Source organism: Hakea prostrata, chromosome 2 (genome assembly GCF_041222555.1).
Source record: "Hakea prostrata isolate BN-2017 chromosome 2, UWA_Hpros_2, whole genome shotgun sequence".
Taxonomy (NCBI): domain Eukaryota; kingdom Viridiplantae; phylum Streptophyta; class Magnoliopsida; order Proteales; family Proteaceae; genus Hakea; species Hakea prostrata.
The window spans coordinates 56,514,539-56,537,854 of record NC_142601.1 but is presented as its reverse complement, the minus strand read 5'-3'; the positions used below and the strand labels follow the sequence as shown (position 1 = coordinate 56,537,854).

At 35.3% G+C, this 23,316-nt stretch overlaps 3 protein-coding genes across 3 annotated transcripts; 1 reads left to right on the top strand and 2 right to left on the bottom strand.

Moving 5' to 3' along the window:
• The first annotated feature begins 5,829 nt into the window (after positions 1–5,829).
• LOC149025082 (SH3/FCH domain protein) lies at positions 5,830–10,144 on the top strand. The gene is made up of 4 exons (XM_089145292.1): positions 5,830–5,930; positions 6,028–6,116; positions 6,275–6,365; positions 7,863–10,144. Exons 1-4 carry the CDS (start codon positions 5,902–5,904, stop codon positions 7,891–7,893), a joined length of 240 nt encoding a protein of 79 aa, XP_089001418.1. The 5' UTR covers positions 5,830–5,901; the 3' UTR covers positions 7,894–10,144.
• Positions 10,145–12,917: 2,773 nt separating this feature from the next.
• Positions 12,918–13,813, bottom strand: LOC149025081 (uncharacterized). Its single transcript, XM_089143064.1, has one exon. It carries the CDS (start codon positions 13,740–13,742, stop codon positions 13,347–13,349), a length of 396 nt encoding a protein of 131 aa, XP_088999190.1. The 5' UTR covers positions 13,743–13,813; the 3' UTR covers positions 12,918–13,346.
• Positions 13,814–18,308: 4,495 nt separating this feature from the next.
• On the bottom strand, positions 18,309–22,352 carry LOC149025080 (Cytochrome bd ubiquinol oxidase, 14kDa subunit). Its single transcript, XM_089145291.1, has 4 exons — positions 22,130–22,352; positions 21,868–22,025; positions 20,589–20,636; positions 18,309–18,625 (listed from the first exon to the last, which is right to left on the bottom strand). The coding sequence occupies exons 1-4, from the start codon at positions 22,224–22,226 to the stop codon at positions 18,557–18,559; spliced, it is 372 nt and encodes a 123-aa protein (XP_089001417.1). The 5' UTR covers positions 22,227–22,352; the 3' UTR covers positions 18,309–18,556.
• Between the last annotated feature and the right edge of the window lie 964 nt (positions 22,353–23,316).

Sequence of the window (23,316 nt, the reverse complement as noted above, 5' to 3'; positions counted from 1 at the left end):
CGAAACTAATTCTATATATAATATATTTGTTTATTAATAAGTAGAACATGTGTATCATAAATGTATAAATATAAGGCGAAGGTTCTACTTCGCTGTATATCAGGAGCCATAAATATTTTGATTCCTTATTTGGTATTAAATACTATTTTTATAAACAAAAACAAATAAATTTCTTTCTTGGGAGTGATCAAATATATTCCTTCACCATTCCACTTACACAAATCGAAATGCCACCTCGTGGCAATGCAAACTTGGAAAGAATACAATAAAAATGGTAAGATTAGGGAATTATTGTCCTCGATTATTGTGATTTTATTTAATTAAACAATAACTCAAGTCAAATGAATTAGTTTTTTGGGTAAGAAATAAATTTATCGACTACAAAGGTTTGCATTTTTGTGAATATGTTTTGGTCTGACAAATGCCATTGTCATAAGTTGGATACCTTTGACAATGTGATAAATTTTTAAGGTGACGGTGAGAAGTGGTACAACGTAATTGCTTGATTATCACTCTTCAAGAAAGTGCGGGGTAATTGCAAATGCTTATTCCTGTGAAGTGCTTTATGAATCGCCAGTGCTTTAATTACAATCTACTCTTGATATTAACATCTTAAACCGAAGCAAAATACCAATTGTCCCTGTCAAGTAATTAAGATTATACTTCATGGCAGTAGTTTAGTCATTTTTACAGGTTAGTAGAAGTCATCAAATCACATTTAAACAAGTGTACTAACAAATAGAACGAAGTCTAGGAACTAAAACATATGAACTAATCGTACTCGGAAGGAATATTACTTCCCTATAAAGATATCTACGGAGGCATTCATACCCCTAGAAATATAATCAAATGAAAAAAAGTATACCCTTGAGATTTTAAAATATAAATGATGATTGGATTCATATCCAAAAAAAAAAAATGAAGATTGGATAAAACTGAATTTGTTATGAGTTTTAATATATTATTCTGTCTAGTGCATTATTTATTTTTGTTGGGGAATGACAAAGACAACTGCTTTTGTAACCTATCTAATGGGGGTTTAAGATAAATGAAATTGAAGGTGAAGAAGGTGTGTGTTGTCACAGGCAGAGAAGCTAAAGTCGATCAGCAAGTAGAAACCATGTGGGTGTAGCAGGAACGAGCGGCACAAGAGTAGGATTTCACTTAATGGTAGTTTTGTTTGATAAGGGTCCAATCGAAACATGGCACGAGGGTGGGCCTCATCTTGATGATGGGCCCCCTCTTAATTCTGAGAATCCAGTTGACCTAATCTTATGGCCCTCTCTTCATTGGCCATGGGTCATCTGTGGGCTTCAGTGAGCGGAAGAGGTGGAAGCATGTGGGCCTTTTCAGATTTATTTAAAAAGAAAAAAGAGGGCCCACTTCAATCTCTGCTTTTCTCAATGCATGTGGGTGTCTGTCTCCATTCTTAGGCGCCACAAATTAATAAATGGCATTTCTTCCTTGGGAGTTGCGAATTCAATCCAGCGTTTTTCAGTTTGGAACTTTTCACTGCTAAGCCATAGAAACAAAGATGGTTGGATCGTCACGTCCATTTAGATTGTCGGATTTTAAATTTTGGCATCTCGACTGTTGAAAATTTCAATCGAAATTTCGATTCGATGGACCAAAATGTATCAGAGAATGACTTAAACAATCCCTATAGCCACGTAAGGTTGCAAACCAAATAAAGCTGTTAGTGTACTTTCTTCATGGGATTTGATTTTATAGCTTTGTTTGGTTGAGAAAACTTCAGAGCTTTTTTTCTGAAGATTTTCAAGGAATGGAGAAGACATTTTCACCTTTTTTCTTTGAAATCAAGATTCAATTATCGTTTAGAAAGAAGTCGGTCATGCATTGGCTAAGTGCAAACAACTGTCGTGACAGAAAAAGCCCAGAAAAAAACGGAAGAAAGAGGCGGGCCTAGTCGACCGACCGACACCAGGGAATATAATACGGTCCACTTCCTACCCGTACCGGAAGTGAACAGGTGACCCGATTTTAGTATGTAGACGGTAGATCCGAACGAGTCCAGGATTCAACGATGCGAGTTGTGCTCCCCGACAACACCAACAAGACGCTTTCCCACGGTGAAAAACACTTTATTGAAAATAAAAAAAATTCCATAACATTTTCAAGTTTGAAATTTGATCCGGATTCGATCCAAACCCAGGTTTCAAGATGGAGATATGCCAATCAACCAACGCGCTTTCCCCGATAAGATATTTAGTTGATAATAAAAATATAAGATTTTTTCGTGTGGGACTCTTTAGTGGACCATAGATTAATGTTGATTTTTTTTTTTTTTAATATTTTACCTATAAGTCCCAATTAGACTAATATCATCACCATTCACCCTTGGATGACCCTTCCCGTATTCAAATTTCAAACTTAGAGAGATCAAAATACTCATAAGGACATTTAGTACAATGTGTTATGACTAAAATGTATTTAACCATTCACCATATACATATTTTAAAATTTTAACACCTAGTGCCAAAAAAAAATTTTAATTAATATATTTACAAAAAAATATTAATTATTATGTATTTAAAACAAATATATATTGTGAATAATTAAATGATATTTTAGTCATAACACATTGTATTAATAATTCGAGGGATAATTTAACATTTTCAAGTTTGAAATTCGAATACACTTAACAGTTGATGCTAACAATGTTAGTTTGGTTGGGATTCACACATAATATATTGTAATGGTCAACTAAGAGGACTTACATGTAAAAATCTCTAAGAATATTTAACAAATTAACCTCAAAGAATTGGTTCAATTAGCAAACTCGAATACTTTTGAAGCCAGGGACAAAGTTCGACATATATAAAATAGTTTTTTCTTTTACAATTCAAATAATTAATTTTTCAAATGAAATAATGACCAGTATTTCTCCCTAAGTGTTTTCAATCTCGAAAAACACTCAAAGTTGATACTGAGTGTTTCTAGTAGTAAACATAATTTTATAGACATTTGATGAAACTTGCTTTAAAAGCAAAAGTAGTATTTCCAGGTGTTTTATTGCAGTAACTTGAGAAAGAGAATATGAATAACATATAATCCATTTACAAAGACAGGGGCTAGGGTTTTAATGGAAATAAAGATAAACTCTGGTACCTAGAGTAGAGAAGATGAAAAATCCAACAACTCATGTTGTTAGGGTTGAAGAAGCAGCAAATGAAAGAATTCTATCGCAATATGATAGGGGTTTTTTGCAAAATCTTATGTTTAGGAAGCCAAATTTCATGAATACCCTTCTCTAAGATTGCTATATTTAAGGCTGGTAGTGCACCCGCCTTGCTTCGAAAACAAATGCAAATGACAATTTATTGGTGCATCAAAAGTGTTTCTTGAAGCAAAAACTTTGATAAATTTCAATATATGTTGTAAGAAGTGTTTTTCAATGACTTATCAAACAATTCATAAGTTTTCCCACAATACATTGAATGTATGAGCATTTCAAATACCATGTAGGAGAAAGTTTGTTGTTCTTACCTTATAATGAGAATAAGAATACCACCAACATTGAAGAGCAAACCTTGGCATCTCACATGAAATGTCTGTTTGTCACTCTCAATGCACTTTATTTTTGTTTTGATTTCAATCTACAAATTGCTAGTTAGACTATTGACGGATTAAGTTCATCTTCATTATGTAATTTATTCATTTGTTTAATTTTCTAAACTTATGAGATTTTGTTAAGAAAATTATCGAAGTATAATAATTACATTAGCTTAGCTAGAGGCTAAGCTAGGTTTGTGGATGTTAATAATAGTGGATGGGTCCCACTACAATTTGTGTCATAGGTGGCGGCAAGATGGTTATGTAGTTTAAGATGACTACTCCTCTATTTAATTGAGTATAATGAGGACTTTAATATTCCGTCCTTAAGATTAGTCTAATGAAAACCCTAATTAAAGAATTAGGGTTGAAGGAAAACATTATAAATAGAAGGATGAAAAAAAAACATATGATTTAGAATATTCTCCTATGCTCTACGAATTCTGAACTTCCATCATTGTGGTTCGTCGATTTGGAAGCGTGAAAATAACCTATAGAGTTCACAAGCTGAAAGAAGAAAAAGTAAACACAAAGAAGCATCTATAATGTATAGATCCATTACAAAAAATCACTAAGATAAATGATCTAAAACTCTTCATTTTCAATGATTTAGTTTAACAATATATACACCCATCATATGATTTTTAACAAGACAATAGGAAATTGATAAAGTTTTACTTAACCACCATCCTAGGGTTTAGAAAACCCTAAAAGATTTTAACTTGTCCTCCCAAATATCCTTCAATAATGTCTCACATCTACAAAAAAATTTGGAGTAAATTAATATATTAACATTAATCGTAATTTCAAGAAACTCGAAACATGGTATGAGATCGGTTCAGTTGGCACATATCACCACAAGAGTTCAAATCTCTTTAAAACCAACGACAAGAAATTAAGGTGACAAATCTTTATATAGGTAGCTACAAACATGAAAGCAATAGTCACATGCATGCATTTATGGCTACACACACCCACATATGAGTAGTAGGTTTTGAAGAAGAATGTTTCTATTCTTGAATACATGAAAACGTGAGGGTGGGCAAGGGTTTTTGGATTGAATGGAGGAGAGAGAGCTGCATGGCATATCCCCTAAAACTAAAGAATTAATTCAAAGAGCTCAAAAACATTATGAGAGAGAGAAAATGCTTGTAATGATAGAGATAACACCAAGCTTCAACCCAAACATTTAAAGAATGAAGATTGTAACCGGATCGATTCACCATTTACTTACCGAAACTTGGATATTTTTGATAATATATTGGGTTCCATTCAAAAGGACCTTACATGCATGCCATACATATATTAAGTGTCCCCCATACATTGTCTGTTTGAGCGCAGTGCACGGAAGGACATTTATATATGGAAACAAAAATGTTATGCATGTTCTCGTTTAATCATGCATGAACCATATATACACAAGTAGGTGATCCCAGCTTTTCAATTCGACATGCATGATGGGATGTATTTTACAACTATTTTATTATTTATATTAATTTTTGCTTAGTTTTTTTGATTATCTAAATTTTCAAGAAAATTCTAAAAAGACAACGTGGCCTGTAAAGAATATGCGCAAGAATATAAACCACCATAAGATTTTCATTTTTAATGAAGGGTGAGGTAGTCATTTGACTGCTCTACCAATAGGGTTTTCTTATCTTAATTTTTTTCTCTCCTTAATTTGATTTATTGCATATTTTAACCATGAACTTATTTATACCTATAAGACTATCAAATAACGGATGTAAGTCCATCTATCAGTAAAATATATTAAGATGATTGTTTTTTAATTTTTTTTTCGGTTTTGGAGGGAGGTGAAGGTTTTAAGGTAATTTTTTTTTTTAGTTTATTCCTTTTCTCCTTAGGCCCAACATAAGCCCAACAAACTTTAGGTGTCACCTTGCCCAAGTCAATTCAAGGAAACTTATGTTTGGTAATCCCACTTGGAAATTTTAATTTACCAAAAAAAACTTGGGTTTTGTCTGTTTGGGCTGGGATGGGCTGGGTTGGGCTGCGTTGGTTTAAAATTACAGGAATTTTTCTAGTTTATGGTCATCGGCCCAGCCCACATACCAATTAGGCTTCTCCCGAGGAATATAATAGTTTTTTTTTTTCTTGGGGTCAACAGAAACCGGGTGGTTTGAAAAGTCGGAAACGATGCGCTGTCACAGTCACGAGTCTTGACTCTTGAGTCTTGACCCTGGATTTCAGATTATTTACAAAAACGACACACCTGTTCCGGCCTGTATAGTGTATGGGCGGCTTCTCCGTTAGAAAGTGTCAAACCATTTTCTGTAGTTGCTGGAAAAACCTTTGTTTTGCTTTGCTATGGCGACGCATTCGAATCCTTCTGTCGGGTAAGTTTTCTCTGTTTGTATTGTTTGATTCGCCTTTGAATTTCAGTTTTCGTTGTCAATCGTGTTGGTTAATTTTGATTTCGATTTTGATTTGTAGCGAGGTTGCTGCGATGAAACAAAAACAAAACAAAGGCCCTCCTTTTAAGTTCTTGGTGCCCCTTATGTACGCTCCAGTTCTCCCACTCAGTAAGATTACTCGTCTTCTCTATTCTTCTTTGCCCCTCCCTCCATGGTTTTATCTTCTGTAAGAGTCCTGATTTTGTGTGTGGATGTGTTTGATTTCATCTACAAAATAACGGGTTTTCGCAACTCCTTATATGTGAATTTGATCCCTATTCATACAGTAAGAATCGTGCTTCGGAAGAATCCAGTCTTGAGGGATCGATTGTTCTATGGTGTCTTGGCAGGCGCTTTTGCTCATGGAGCTTATTTAGTGTATCCTTTTGCATCTTGGGTTCCAATTGAAATTTTGGTTTGATCTGTAATTGTTCTGTTTGTTGTTTAAACTACAGTCGTCTTATTTTCTCTCTGTTTCTTAATTGATTTTGTTTGATTTCTGATTGCTGAATTGCTTGTACATGCTTCAATATATTTTTTGCAGTAATTTTTTTTTAGTATAAGGGGAATCTTTAGTGTAGTTAATTGAAAACATAAGAAGATTTCTGATGTCCAGCTAATATTTTGATCAGCATCTATAAAACTTGCTTGTAATTGATACTATAACGGCTTGATATTTGATTCTGATTGATTGAATTATGTGGAATAGATTGCTTGTAGGTTTATGCAGTGGCTTGCATGGAAATAATAACTTTTTGCTTTGGTAGTGAATGATTAATTGTTTGTAAACAAGAGGGATTCCATTGTTGTTTCATGCTTGCAGATGGCATAAATATGATTGGTCAAACCATTTGGAGAACAAACCCCCCCCCCCCCCCCCAAAAAAAAAAAAAAAAAAAGAAAGAAGAGAGAATTGGTCAATAACTGAATTTTAAAGGCATCTGGTGAAAAGTTTTTTGATTCAGATGATTTTTTTTTTTGTTTGAATAATATTCTTACTGAGAAAATGGTTGAAATCAATCACTTTCTGCAAGTAGGATGAAATATATAACCAGGAGAGGATCCTAACCTAGGATTGGAAATATCAAGCTTGTCTCTATTGGAGGAGCTCCTGTATCTAATACTATTTTGTTGTTTCTTGAATTTTAGTGGGCTGCATTCATGTTTCTCTCCTTTCTACCCCTACTTCATTCTTCTACTATTCTTATTTGAATGCAAACTCCAAACTTTTTTTTGAGAGTATCTCATAAAAGTAAATGCTCACTTTGTTAGAGGTAATATTTCCTAATTTATAAGCCACTGCCAATGTGCCACCCATCCTATTCCCAAAGAGCGAAAATGAAATTGCAAAGTGAGGAGCATTGATTTGGATTGAAGATGTATATTTTCCCCCCTAGTAAATGATATATCGTTGTTCATACGTTGTTAGAAACCACAAAATGATCCAGAAAGACCAGTACCTTTGAGTACCACGTTAAATTTGGATGAGCTGCTCATTTCTCCTTTTTGTTTCCTAATAACATCATCTGCATGTCAATCAATTTCCTCACCACTGAATTCTTAAGCTGATTCTGTTTTAGCACTACATTTTTAAAATTTTATTTATTTAAGAAGGAAAGAAGCTAGTCATCAATGAATTCAATTGCAAATAGTTTTTAAGAATTGGTTGAGATGTAATTAATGAAGAGAAAGAGTAATTTTTCTTTTTGGGAGCTGGGGGTGGTTGAGGGGATTGACTTTGCCAAATTCTATTGCTTTCCATTCCAACAACATGGTGGGCATAACAATACTCATTTTCTTTGTGTGAATTGATGTTTTAAAATTAGAGTGGTAGTGTTATTATACTGTGTGTTGGATTTCCTTTACTCCTTTCAGAACTGACCTGTATGACATCGAGAGCAAGTGAACCTGATGAGAGTGGAAAGAGGAGTCCATTTGTTGTCAATCTTCTACAACTTCTTTGTTTAGATATGCTACTACATCAATTCTCGTTGATTTTCCTGTGATGGGAGTATTTGGTTGCTGGTAGCAGAGTTCCTTTAATACTATTTGGGCATTTATGGCGGATATTACTTCTTCTGCTGTTTGTTTGAGATACAGTTGGTTTGAGGCCCAAACAATTTTACAATGAAATTTTTTGTAATAACTCCTATTGGCAAGCTTAAAGCTTTTCTCACTTTTGGTGACTAATGATAATGTGTTTTTCTCACATCTGGTGACAAATGATATGCATATTCTCCATGCAATATATTGGCTTGCTGTAGGAGTCATTCAGAGAATTAGCCCCAAAAGAATTATTGGCCCAAAATTAATCCTGAGATGGAGCTGAACATGATCTTCCAATCTAGGATCTTGTTTATGGTTAGAGTAAACCTTTTCCTGGATATTGCTTGAATTGGTTGATGTGGCATCAGGCACATCAGGGTATAATGCCTCTGACAGTGATCTCATTCTGGCTTTTTGTGCTAATGCATCACCTGAGTATTTTAGTGGAATGGCACGTTGGTCTATCAAGGAACAAAGTTTGAAATAGATGGGGAAGGCAGATCGTGATGAACTAATGTAAGAACTGGTGAACTTAGTAGGAATGAGAAGGTCGAGCATTTGTTAAGATAAGGAAGAAAAGTAGGGTATGGTTTTCAGTTTATTCATATAGATATAGTATCTGTGTTGGGATTTGTAAGTAGTGGTGTTTGGTACAAATGGAAGCCTTGGAAGGGCAAGAAATGGTGAGCATCTGTTTTCTGTATAGAATTATGCTCTAGAGTAGACAGGTTGTGATGGGATTCCTTTTTCCAACTGCTGCTAATGACTAGGAACCCATAAATGTTGGGACATTAGGTTGTTTTATGATGGAAATGAGGTGCTTTGTATGCGTAATATAGTATTCTGGTTTTATATAAGAAGGAAGCATTTTGAGATGATTACTTTAGTTTCAGAGCAAATCAACTTCCAGTGGGAATTCCCAAGCTAAACTCCTAAAGAAGCTCCTATTTTTTGAACCATAGTAAGATGGTTGAATCTTGCAAATGATAGGGCACAAGTATGTTAGTGTTATAGATCTGCTGGTTCTGAATATATGTATTTCCTTGTTGAGAAATTGAAGAAATATCCAGGTTGATACTTTGATCCTCATAGCAGTATCAGCATATCTGATGGGTCCCCATTCTTTACTCTTAGATTTGTTACGGCTTCGAATGCTACACTCACAATGATGTATCAACTGTAATATGGAGGTGCAATTAGTTGTGCTTTGTTCCTTTTCCTTTTTGTTGTCAAATGGTTTCACAATGGTCGCTAGATTCATTCTTTTCGCGGCATGACAAGGTTTCATGAAGTGGGCTTTCTGTGAAATAGATGTTTTTGATTCCAATCCGTCTCGCATCCCTCTATGTCACCCCTGCATCTCTATGTCATCCCTTTCGCGGCAGAATTTTTGTGGTGTGGTGCGAAGACCATGACTCCTACAAGGTTTCTTGGAAAAAGGTTTGTTGTCCAGTTGAGGAAGGTGGGTTGGGCATTCGAAGCATTCGTGAATTGAATCAAGCTGCTCTCACTAAACAATTATGGATTCTCTGTACCAATAAAGAATCATGTTGGAAACGATTTGCTGATCAGAAATGGCTTCGAAAGCACACTATCTGGTCACTCCCATTACCTTCAATTTGCTCTCCATCTTTCACTACAATTCTTAAAACAAGAAGCAAGGCAAGTAGATACATCCGCTACCATATTGCAAATGATGAGAAATTTATCTCTATGGTGTGATCCATGGCCTAAAGATGGTCCTTTCCTTCCAAGTCTTGATTTTGTTGTAGATGATTTTCTAGCTAGAAACCCATACTCCCGTGTCAAGGATATTCTCACAAATGACCGAGTATGGATCAACCATATGCATGATCCTATATTGCAACACAAATAGAATGATATTTCTAGCATCAAGACTCTAAGGAGAATACTTGAAGATAATCCTATTTGGACACCTTCACCTTCAGGTAAATTCACTCTTTGATCTGCCTATGACATAACTCGAGAACAACAACTGAAAGTTTCTTGGCATCGTTTAATTTGGTTCCCAACTACTCAGAAACGATATGCCTTCATCTCTTGGTTAGCATGCCTCCAACGACTCTCAACTAAGGACCGTATTATATCTTGGGGTCAATCAACTGACCCAATTTGCCCTCTATGTAAAATGGAAAATGAATCCCATGATTACTTCTTTTCTAAATGCTTATACTCTTCTGCAATTTGGCAACAGATATTGGATCTTCATGGCTATCACAGAACAATAATCTTTTGGTGGACATATGAAATTCAATGGTTATGTGATCACTTCACTGGTGACAATGTGTTAGCTAATATACATCGGTTTAGTCTAATCACAACTATTTACTATCTCTGGGCTGAACAAAATAGAAGATTATATCAACAGAAGAATTGATCATCGGTTGTTGTTTTTCAGATAATTACCAATGTGTGATTCGATCCCGATTCTCTAATATCAAAACATCTATGGTTGATTCACCTCATCACCGAAGTTTCTTTGCTTCTTGGAATATTCAAGTTAATTTCACACTCAGTTGGGAGATCGTTCAATTTTGGCTACCCCCAATTTGGAGTTGTTCTTATTAATTGTGATGGATCCCTGCGCGGAGATTTTGGTGGTTTTGGTACAATAGGGAGACTCTAATGGTGATGTTGTATTTGTTGATGCCGGTGGAATGAAGAACATATATATTCTTCAGGCTGAGATGATTGCCATTAAGACTGGTTTGCTTTTTGCTTCTCAAAGGGGATTACCCAATGTCGTCATTCAGTCAGATTCATTGGTGGCCATTAACTCTATTTTGAAACCTATCAGACTCCTTGGTCCACCCTTGACATCCTCGAAGACATTCTTGATTTGAAAGGTTCTTTTAGTAATTGTGTAATTCGTCATGGAGTTAGGGAGACTAATAAGTGTGCTAATTTACTTGTAGAGTTTCTTAATATTGAGCAAATAATTGCTTTTTGACCCTGGCATACTTCCTGACCACCTTGCCCTCTTCGTTCATGCAAAGAGACAAGTTAACGTTTCTACAAAATGTAACACCCCCTATATCCAATGTAAGTCTCCTTTTCTCCAAAAAATAAAAATAAAAATTCATATATAAGGTCATACCATGGTGGATAAAGCCAGTATTCTCTCTATTGTTCCGTGAGATTTCAGCTCAACGCTCTGACCATTAGCTTTACACAAAACGGACAAAATTACATACTCTCTCATTTACAATTAATTATATCCATTATTTTTGAAAAAAAACCAATTATAAATATATTTTTTTATAGTTAAATAATAATAAGACAAGTAAAGAGATATTTGAAATTAATTTCCTTCTAGGTATGGTAAATGTTATTACTTATAAATGCTAAATTTTTTTTTTAATTGAACGAAAAATCTCTTGAAAGTTAATATGCTGGGTTTTTCTTTGTTAGAAAAATAAGGATAATTTTCATATGGACCCCCTAAGATTTGCTCTATGTCATTTTTAGTTCAAAATTGAAATTTTGCATATGCCTCGTCTATGCTATAAAAAAAGTCAATAAGGACAAATTATCGTTTCTATGACCAATTTGCCCTTATTCTTTTTTTTTTATTAACAAATTTCATTTGGACCCCTTGAGGTTTGGTTAATGTCATTTTTAGTCCAAAAAATATGAGACTTTGCATCTGCCTTCCCTGTACTATAGAAAAGGTCAATTTAAGGACAAACTATCACTTTTATGACCAATTCGCCCTTCTTCTTTTTTAATTTAAATTTTTTTACATATACATCCTACCTGTCATGAAACTCGTGACTCCCCTTTTAGTATAAAATTAAAATTTAAGCTAAGGGGTACTTGAGTGATTTTAACATATAAAGGTATTTTGATCATAATTTATTTAAATTTTAAGATTTTTCTATAATTTTTGGGTTAGGAGGGAGTCACGAGTTTCATGGCAAGTAGGATGTATATGTAAAAATTGTAAATTAAAAAAAAAAAAAGAATAAAGGCAAATTGGTCATAAAAGTGATAATTTATCTTTAAATTGACATTTTCTATAGTATAAGGGAGGTAAATGCAAAATCTCAGCTTTTTTGGACTAAAAATGACATAAATCAAACTTAGGGGTCCGAATGAAAATTGTAAAAAAAAAAGGGCAAATTGGTCATGATATAAATGATAATTTGTCCTTAAATTGACACAAGAGAGGCACATGCAAAGTTTAGGTCCATATGATAATTACCCCCCAAAAAAAATACAGGTTTTTTATTTTAATTTTTTTAAATTAAAAATTTCTAAATTTTTGGGAGTTCAACTGGGACTGGAGATAAATAGAAAACTTTTTTTTTATAGAGAGAAAGGGATATTATACATACGGATACTCAAGCCATGACCTAACATGGCCTCTTTGAAGTGTTGATCATTAACAATCATTAACAAGTCAACAATCCTACGATGGATAGTGATAGTATTGATCATTAACATGTAAACCAACCCCCAAGATGGTGAATTACAAATGTTCTGGAAGATTTTTTTTTTTTTTTTTTAACAAAATCATCTAGACGATGGATGCATAGGCACACGAGACAGACTTGTTCTCGAAGAAAAAAGAAAGGAAAAAAAATTCAAATTCTCAATTCCATCTTCAAAATTCCAATTGAGATGTAAAAGAAACCAGAAGTGTTTTTTTTTTTTCGGTAAAGGACTTATTCTTTGAATATGCGCATCAAATTTTGAACGATTCGACTATTTTATTTTTTTTAAAAATCCTGATGCATTCTGTATCCAGCTCAAACTCATCAGTCTTCTTGTTAAATATCTTGAGGAAGAAATTTGCAATCATCATGTTATTCGATATAAAATAAAATAATATCAAAATTGACTAGGATTATATACAAAATATTGATTCATGAAATATAGACTATTCAAAAATTTCACTGAATATTCCAATTTTTCATTCGATTACAATCCTAAAAAGAACGGAAGATATTTTGTCTTGATCTTGAACGACTCCCTCCATTTTGTTAGAAAACGAGAATTTCTTTCTACTTCCTGAATATAGAATTCAATAAAAGTCTGGGAAAAAAAATATACGATAAAATAACATTCATCATCGACACCTTAAACAAACACGAATCCCATGGATTCCATCACCCTCCCCAGGAGAAAAAAAAGGCTTAAAGAGTTGGAAATTGGAAGATCCAAGTAAAGTCGACAGATTTACAGGAACAAAAGGAATAAAATACTACCTTTCACCCTGATAATTACACTAAAGTCTACTCCACCGGAAAATTAGAACCACCGGCGCCGGTAACCATCGCAGCAGTGACGCTACTGAGCCGATCTGTTCGGAAAGTCCGAAGCGAGACGAGACGCGATCGCCGAGTGGTACATGATGTCGTGGAAGTTTTCGGTCTCCGCGATCTTCAACCGAAGCTGTTTCGCCTTCTCCTCGGTGAAACAACCGGGAGTGAATCGAGATCTAGAGCCGGCCTTGTCCAACTCGGACGTAGATCCCTCGCCGGCATCGGCAGAGCCTGAGAGATCGCTGGTGCTGATGTTGTTTTTCCGGTCAATGTAGTCGGGATTAGAGCCCCAGCCGAAGATAGGAGTCCACCAGTTGCCGGAAGAAGAAGCTTTGGAGCGATTGTTGTAACCGGAAGAATCCGCCGATGCTCGGATTCCTGCAGGTCGAAAGGAAAAGAGAGTAGAAGAAGAAGTCGCCATTGAAATTGAAAGGAACAAAGGAAGAAGAATAAAAAGCAAAGAGATTTCGAATCTAAGGAAGTGCCGAGAAAATGTGAATTGTTTACGGCTTTTAAAGGTGAAAAGTAGCAGAAACGGATAAGACTGTACACGTGGCGGTCGTGTGATGACGCGTCTCCACGCCTTCAACGGTTGTCTCTTCGGTTTTTCTACCGTCTGTTCCCGGTCTCTACGCTTTTAAAGGTTCAGTGAAATTTTCTGGATAAGGACGTTGCAGAGATGCTATTTGTTGGTTTAGACGTTTAGTTTAGTTGCAGAGGTTGCCCAGCCGCCTGTTTTGCTTTTATTCTAGGGGCAACGGTTGTCATTCTTCAAACTCAACTAAAATTTAGGGGGTTTTTTTTTCTCCTTTCAAATCCATTGATTTTGAAAAAAATTAGCTAATAAGATGTTTTTGATTTTTTTTTTCTTCAAATTAATTTTATTTAAATGTAACTCTTAAAATGGTGAGTATAGATAGCAATTCGAATATTCGTGTTAAAGGGATAAACCATTATTATTTTTATATTTTATTTCATTAATTACTGTTGAAATATGTTTAAAAGGTTATTTTTTGCATATTATTTTTATTTAAATATATGTTTTAATTATGTCTTTTATCTTATGATTTTTATAATAAAAATTTTAGAAGGAGATGATTATCTTGTTTATATATAATAATGACCTATGTAATATATACACATATATCTTTGGAGTTATTATTAATTAAGATTAATAATTTTAACCCAAACTAAGCTTAAACCATGGTATGACGCAACTGTGGTTATGTAGCTATATATGAATTAATATTAATAATCTTTTTGGCGCAAAAGCTCCGAAGGTGGGTACCCTCACAAAGAGATGAGACTTTATACTTTCACCCAGAGCCTTTGGGGCTTTATATAAACTTATTTTCAAGCTCATTTTTAATAATGAATTTTTACTTATCTCTTTTTTCTCTCTCCCCCTATTGTTTTTTTCTAAGTAGTGAAAACAACTTGATTATACATGAAGTAAATCTTTATGGGATGCAACCTTAAAAAATTTGGGCTAGCAGATCTTAGAGGTGAAGATACGTTTGGTACCTGTACTCTACAAATCGAGGTGTTTAAATACTTTAGGATATATTTGGTTACATGAATTCAAAGATTTCAAATCTCTGAATTTATGAATGCAATATTTATATCCGTTTGGTTGTGAAAAATCCTTGGATCCATGAAATATAGAGATTCATCTTTTTACACTAAAAACATGAATTGTAAATCTAGAGGTATGGAGTGAAATCCAGAGATTCACTACAACTATAAAGTGCTAAACAGTTTCGCATTCACAAAAATCATGTCGGCTAAACAGTTTTTCAGGATGAATTCATAGATTTCATTCCAGATTCAGGTTGACCAAACAGTTAATTATATGAATTATGACTCCATACATTTGAAATCTCTAGACTCATGTAACTAAACAAGACTTAAAGAAAGTACCACTATTACATTTAGTTTTGTCGAAGTTTTGTGATTACAACAACTTTCAAGTTTTCATAGAAATTCCTAAGCAAGTTTCATGCAATCACTTGGAACAAGCCTTCTCACGTCACCTTGGTGGTTTACCCTTAGATCACATTTACAATGTTGTCCCTAGTTTGAATTGGTTTGATGGGAGATATTTTTGGATGTGTGCTGCACATGTTTTATATGCAAATACAGAAAGCATCGGATGGAGGCATGGGCACACGTGACCATCAATCAACATTAGTGTCAACTTTTCTCCCGCTCAAGACAAGTAGTAGTAAGAGAAAAATCCCAAATCAATGCCTTTAAATAGTCACATCTATTTCCTTGTCTTAATTGAAGCACATGGGAAACAAAACCCTCATGTCACCATCCATGATTCCAAATGGACGATGAATGAAACTTCTTTCATTTTCTTCAATGACGTTGTTTACTTGTTTACGTATGGAGATGGAGATGGCTATATTTGTATTACTTTACTGCTTCTATGCATCGCCCTATTTATTCCTTTTGCAATGATTTGGATGTTGATGCTATGCGCTGACGTGACAGACAAATGTTTGGTGTGGGAATAAAAGGATCAAAAAGATTCTAGATGCTAAAGTGGGTAAACTGTAAAAAAAATCATGAGTAAGCGTGTCAATCAGTATGGTACCAATTTTGAATGCTGAAAACCAGAACCATACCGTACCGAATTTAAGCGGTACGGTACGTTTCGATATTTACAAAAACAGTTCGTTACGGTTTCGGTATTAAATCGGTACGAAAAAACGGTTTAAACACAATTTTTATATGAATGAACTTATGCCACTTTTATTATTAATTCATTAATATCCTAATGAAATTGTGATCAACCAATCGATAAAATTTGAAATTAACAGAGATTAAACAAATATATCTAATTAATAGAGACAAAACAAGTAAATCTAAGAAGATGAGTAAATAATGAAACGAAAAACTGAAATAGGGAATTAGGGATAGGCTAAAGGTAAAGTGTTTTAATTGTAAAATTACAATTTATATCCCTTAATTTGAAAGGTACCAATTTGGTACGGTTTCGGTATATACCGACGGTATGAATACCTAAACCGAAACGTACCGAAGAAATTCGGTTTCGGAATGTACCGTACCGAATTTTGAATGCTATGGTACAGTGCGATTTTAGACGGCGCGGTTTGGTACGGTTTCAATACTCAATTGACACCCTTAATCATGAATGAGAAGAGTAGATTTGATCTCGAACAAAATGAACTGTGTTTTTTCTTTTGTGGGGAATCGTCAAAGCCAAACGGTAGGTATGCGTATTGGCGACTTTGTCCACTAGAATCAGGATAACTTTAGGTGCAGCAAAAAGTCTTGCTTTTCTTGATGGAACAGAGAGACCTGTAATATACCGTAATTTTTCTAATTTACTGCAGAGGAAGAAGGCGTTCATGTAAGAAATTCAAGTTTACATGTACCTCGAATACACTACTGATAGATCTGCTGCCCAGAAAATATCATGACTGGTACAAGACATTGTCAAGCTTTCTTCTCTCTTGAAAGGCTTAGAAAATAAAATATATCGTTGTATATAATTTTCAAATGAGGAGAGAGAGAGCGGTCGATTTTTATTCTCCAAGGGGGGCCCCTGTCGGTGGCGTCTTGAATGTTTCAAAATGAAGGAGAGAATAGAGAAGACCTTATGCACAGAGGTGTAACCTTGTGTGAGGTACCAAATGGCAAGCCCAAGGAAAAACATGCAAAGCAGAATTGAAGGTAATACAGAACCTAATTTGCAAATGAAGCAAGTAGAGGACTTCGCTAAGAGCAGGAGCAAGAGTGAACCCTCCAGGGCTATAACCAAATGCAATATCCTCCAGTGTTCTATCCATTTTTTATTTAATTTTAGAGTTCCGAAGGGACAATTCCCCAATTAAGACTTTCTCCTTATCAAATTTATGCAGAGAGGAACTGGGGAGGAATTGAAATCAAATCGGTATAAAGCATAACCTTCTATAAAAACTTTCTCGCATTTGATTTTACTTGCAACAACAGGAGGCTTGGGTAGTATTTTCTATGGATGTCAATTGTCAATGGAGTGTATCTACGGGCAACCAACATATTTAAAACCACATAGCATTTGTGATGGTTTCTGAGATTTTGTAGGGTCAAAGGTCCCTTACCCACTTGTTAATTTCAAGTTGGATGAAGTGGCCAAATGCCAAAACCAAAACCAAAACTTCAAAGATGAGCTGGAGAGAGAATAAAAAAGATCAAAGAGATTCCAGATGCTCTGCAACTTAATCTGTCCCCACAAACATAAGGCCCCACGTAGGCCACACCGGTTTCTAATCGTTTGTTTGGTACCCAATTATAAATTGGAACTTATGGTAATTGGGAAAATTAATTTACTGCAGAGGTTCTGGAGCTGATGCAACACCCACTATGACATTAGTGGAAATAAGAAAATAGAGGATACAAATTAGACAACTTACAGAAAAAGTTGACAACAATTCTTGGGAGAACTGTTAACTAGGAATTTCGAGCATGGGAATCAAGCCTCAAAACCTTGCTGCTTTCAAGGTCATCTGATTAGCATATAGAATCTTGCGAGTGACACGTCTTGTTTACTAGCTCACCTTGACGATAGATACCAACAAGAAATAACAGATCTTAATGCATCATACATCCAATTATGCAGATAATACACATGCAACAAAGTTAAATTTACCTCTTGAGGAGAAATCATCAAAGCCAATCAGTAGGCACAAATCATACGCAACAATAACTGCTGACGCATAAGAACTAAATACAAAGGGAAATCATCAGAGCCTCGCAACAGGCACAAGATCACAAGCAATGGTGGCCACAAATGGACACGAATAAAAATATCATTTATTTAGTGACCATGCGGAAGGAAGGGTAGCTTTCCCCAACTAATACCCCACCAGAGGGATCTCAAAAAGTGTTAAAACAACCTGAGAAATTTCAGTTTGCAAATATTCTGTGTATATGCCCCAAACCATAAGGACTTTATCAATTCATTAAACAGCCAAGGTAACAAATGCCTGATGTATAATATTATTAGTAGTTGAAAACCTACCAAGATATGCCAACAGTGATGACCAAACGTCTGACAAATAACAAAGGAATGAAACAAAACTCATCAGTTCTCTTCAGAGACACAACAAGACGATCAGATTTCCAAATTACTTTAGCTTGCAGAGTCCTCCACTGAAGCTCATATCACAGATATTATACTTATTTTCTTGTACATTCTGATCAACAGCTGCAACATACATAAACTTATGGGATGGTGCGCTGATTGAGAGGTAATGCTCCCAATGCCTCACGTTCTTCTCTTTCTCTCTTCACCTGCAAAAGTGGAAATAGAACGTATTTCATCTGAATCGTCATTTGTCAATAGTTGTTTTTGAGTTACGGCAGCGAAGAAAAAAAGTCCTCATTTTTGGATAAGAGTTAGCTGTTTCAAAAAGGTATACTAATACCATGGATAGCTCAGTAGCACTCATTTCAGCCTAAACAAACATGTTTTTATTATTATTATTTTTATCGTGGTTCACTTTTTTATCATGATTTACACCCAATGAAAAAAAAGTTCCAAGGACCTGAACATTGAAAGGTCCCACAATGATGTGCTCAATAGCAAGGATCACCCTAAAGTTTTTGCAGTGGCTGCAACTGGGAGGTCCACGAAGTACAACTGAAACATTCATTAAATCATGGCAGCAATATTTACAGTAATAAATATGAAATCAGCAGTACCACTTTAGATTCATTGCAGTAAACCTCTGCATACGGACTACTCAATTTAAATGATAATATAACAACATCTTCCAGCAAAACTTTTGCTATAGAAACCCAAAAGCAAATGTTGATAACCTAGAAGACCACAGCCATGGAACAAATAAACATAAAATGGCCATGCCAATCTCTGCCAGACCATGGAAATGTATAATAAGTATGAGACAACGCGCTAAGATATGATGCAAAGCACTTACGAGTACACTGTTTCAGAAGTGAAACATATAACCATGATAAGGTGGTCTCATAAGGGCAAACCCGGTGCCTAAGGCTTCCACACAAGCATTTTCAGGGGCTAATTTTCCTATGCAGTCTTGCCCCAGCAATTTTTGCTGACAGGCTGCTTCAATGCCTTGACCTCGAGGATACAACTCTGGTCCACAGACTATGGCGCCAAGGCCCGCCCCTACGGTTTTCCAACACTGGAAGGAAAAATAATTGGAAGGATTTTAATAGTAGATAAGGGCTTACAGATGGACCACAAGATTGGTATCCCATTGATTTAAGGAGCCCAAGGGATGATACATCCCTCTGACCAAGGTAGATGGCCCTTTGGACTAATCTGGAAAACCCAAGTTTTGCAAAGTAACTTCTAGGTGATTCAATAGACATATACATGTCAAGTTTTTAAAGAATTCCATGACATGACATGGTATATATCTTAGCCCCAATTACATATATCTCAACATAGAAAATAGATAGCAGTAATAGAAATAGTAGTTAATCCCACCACTCCTCACCCCCCCCCCCTTCAAAAAAAAGTAAAAAGGAAAACCAAAAGGGGTAGCTAACAGCAATTTTAGATATCCCGTTGCTCTGCAGGTTAGGATTTCTTGTAGATCAATGTCACTAAACCTTTCTGCATCAATTATTGAAACGGTGATCTTAATACAGAATTAGTTTTACTCTATGATTAAACCTCCAGAAGATGCAGTTAAGATTGTGAGTTGGGTCAACTGGGTGTTATTAAGATTATATATATTAGCACTACCATAAACCCAAATACCTGCTGAAAGATGATTTTTTCACCTGAAAAGTTAACTGAAAGCACATTTCTTGAAGGGAGATAACTGACTCCTGATCATAATTTTCATGGCTCTCAACAACCAATATGACCATTTTCTGATCAGGAGCTAGAAGCATTTCTTTCTTACAAATTTAGGGTTTGAAACTCCTTTTTCTTGTACTCCTAAAATCTAGTGTTCAATTCCTACAGAATGCACAAAGAGTCACTCCACTGCTTTACTCTCCATTATTGGGTCCTCAAGAGCCACTGCAGTGAATAGCATCTCTCCATTGAATGACTACCAAATAAGCGTGGATCACATGTGATGTATGTTGTCTTAAACAATTAAAACATCAGGAAAGTATCAACTGACGAACTTAGCATAAATAATCAACTTTTGGGCCAAAAAAAATAAAATCGATGGCAACAGATAATGCAGCTCACACCTCAAAGCCCGGGGCTAGAAAAAAAAGGCATAAGCAAAATTTCAATTTAAGAAGCACTTACAAGAGCCAGCATATCTTGAAGATAATACCTAAATGGTGTCTGCATTGCCTGTAAAGAATGAAAGAATTTGACCTTGTGAGATAATCAGATAAACCATGATAAAATGGGCAACCCCAATAGTCAAGGCATGGATAAAAGTAGTATTCCAGATTCCGTAGGCAATTTCAACGCAGTAAGTTTCTCATGGGTAAAGTGGAATTATGCCACATATCAGAGAGTAACTGGTTCTAGTAAAGAATGGGCTACAATTGACCACATATTAGTTTTAGGACATAAAAAAATCAAGAGGAGCACAAGTTCATTGTTGGAATGCTAACTGCACCTGTACCCAAGCTTCAAATGCCCAGAGATGCATCTGACTTTTTTCTATTCTTTCAGACAAAAAGGTAACACTTTTCATCCAGCTACATAAGAGCAAAGTACAACTGAGTGTACAAATATACAGATTACCTATACATGTCTTTCCATAACCGACAATAAAATTCTTCGTTAAATGTTACAGGTGCCAGCTGGGTTAACAATGTTTACAGCCTCCTAAAATTTCACGTAACCTCAGTACTCACCAAACATAACAAAGCAAAATAGCTCTAAGATGCATGACATTAGTAGAAATTAGACAAAACTAAGGGATATAAAATTTAAGTTTCTATAAACTCAATGAAACCATAAATTAGATGCATGCACCAAGGAGTTGAGAGCTCAAAAAGTAATGAATATTTCATTTGTTCTTAGTTTGGATCTAATATATGTTATAATTAGTTTTTGCATAAACCCCAGCAACAGTAAATAGTGGCGAAGTCAACAACATGAAGACATTGTCCTTCATAAACCCTAAGAAAACAAAATCACATCTGCCCACCACGTGTGACTCAAGAAAATTAAAATTAGCCTGACTGGGCAGGAAAGTGAAAGCCCCGAGCAAGAATTGAAATGTGATGGTAATGAAGACGCCATCCAACCAGAATAGGACATATAAAATCGCTCTTCATGCCATGTTTGATAGCATTCAACGTACTCTCTGTTCAACACTATTGTATAAATTGTTTCGCATTCTTTGTTTAACCCAATGTTACAGTCTTAACAGAACAGACTGATCAACACAGCAACAAATACTGAGTCGAAACGATACAGAGATTCAAAAAATAATAATAATAACATAAGAACAACAAGATTCCAGACGGAAAACATTTTGATAAAGATGAATCTAAAATATTAGAAAAAATAAAAGAAAATTTGAGATCCACAGAAGAGGAAAAAAAAGGCGGGTTAAGAATAGAACCTGCAAATCTTGGGGAAGGTATTCGTGTTTCATGGAGAGATCAAGGGCGCGCTTGAGGCGGGCATTCCTCGCATCGATAATTTCACGAGGAAGCCGTGCCAATGCTTCCTTGATGTCCAGATCGTGCAACGGATCATACAAGTCGTCATATCGTAGCCCTGTTTGATCCACGAGAACATCGATTCAAGCACGACAGAAAACCTAGTAAATGAGAGAATAAATGAAATTTTATTGAACGCGAATCTGAAAAAAATAACTTTACCGTATTTCTTGAGACGAGTAGCAATCGTTTTCTTGTGCAGGGCAGCAAACCAATTCGTCTTTGTATTCAAGATTGCCTTCACCAGAGACGACGACATGGTTTCAAAATTCCTCTGCCACAAACCCTTTGCTGCTCTCTTTCTCCGACGCCGCTTCCTCTGTCTTTGCCTAAAGCTATCACGCTCACCCACTTCTCTGGAATAAATTTCCAGATAAAAAGATCCAGAAATTTCTTCTTCACCTCAGCTCTAACTATCGAGACTTCGAGACCGTTCGATCTTGGGCCTTAGGCCTGATGAGGAATGCACCAAAGGTTGAAACTTGGAAGAAAGCGATACCGAGCCCACTTCTGTGCACGTTGGGCCAGCCCATTAGACCATACAAATAACAAATGATTTCTTTATTCAAAATAAAAAAATTTGAAATGTAAATTAAATTAAATTAAAACAATATAAAAACAAACAAACCAAAGCTAGTTGAAGGACTTTTTATTTTTTTAAGACGAAGAAGAAGAGAAGGTAGTTATTAAAAGTAAATAACTGAAAAAGAGTCCTATATTATGTTTTCAAATATTTTTACCCAGAAAATAACAGAAAAAATATTTATCTTACTCTCTTTTTTTAAGGTAAAGTAATGATTTATTTGAAAATGAAACCACGAGTTTACTTACAATTTAAATTGTCAAGCCGTAAAGTTAGAAATAGGGGACGAGATTTATCGGTTAAAAAAACAGTAAAGTTAGAGTTAGGGGACGAGATTTATCGGTTAAAAAGTTACCATTTCTCGTGATATAATTGAACTTTTATTATTATTATTTTTTTTTTTTTGGTAAACAACACTTCATTCATATAATTAAAAACATTACAAACATAACTGCATGAGTATACAATGTTCAAACCGAACCAAGATGCGGACGAACCAAGATGCGGACAATTACCAAACTATCGTACATGCAATAGACAGGGTCAGCCAGGATAAGGGTTGGGTCAAGCTCAAAATTGATCATATCCACAAAACCTTTATAACAAAAACACCAAAAAAGCTCCAACACCTATATAGGGGGACAGACATACAACACCCACATAGGGGGATATACAACACACCTCAAGGGCGGACACTGAACTCCTATAGTTGTAGCAATGGTAGCAGCGAAAGTGCAGAAAAGGTTCGGACCTGCCATCCGGCTTT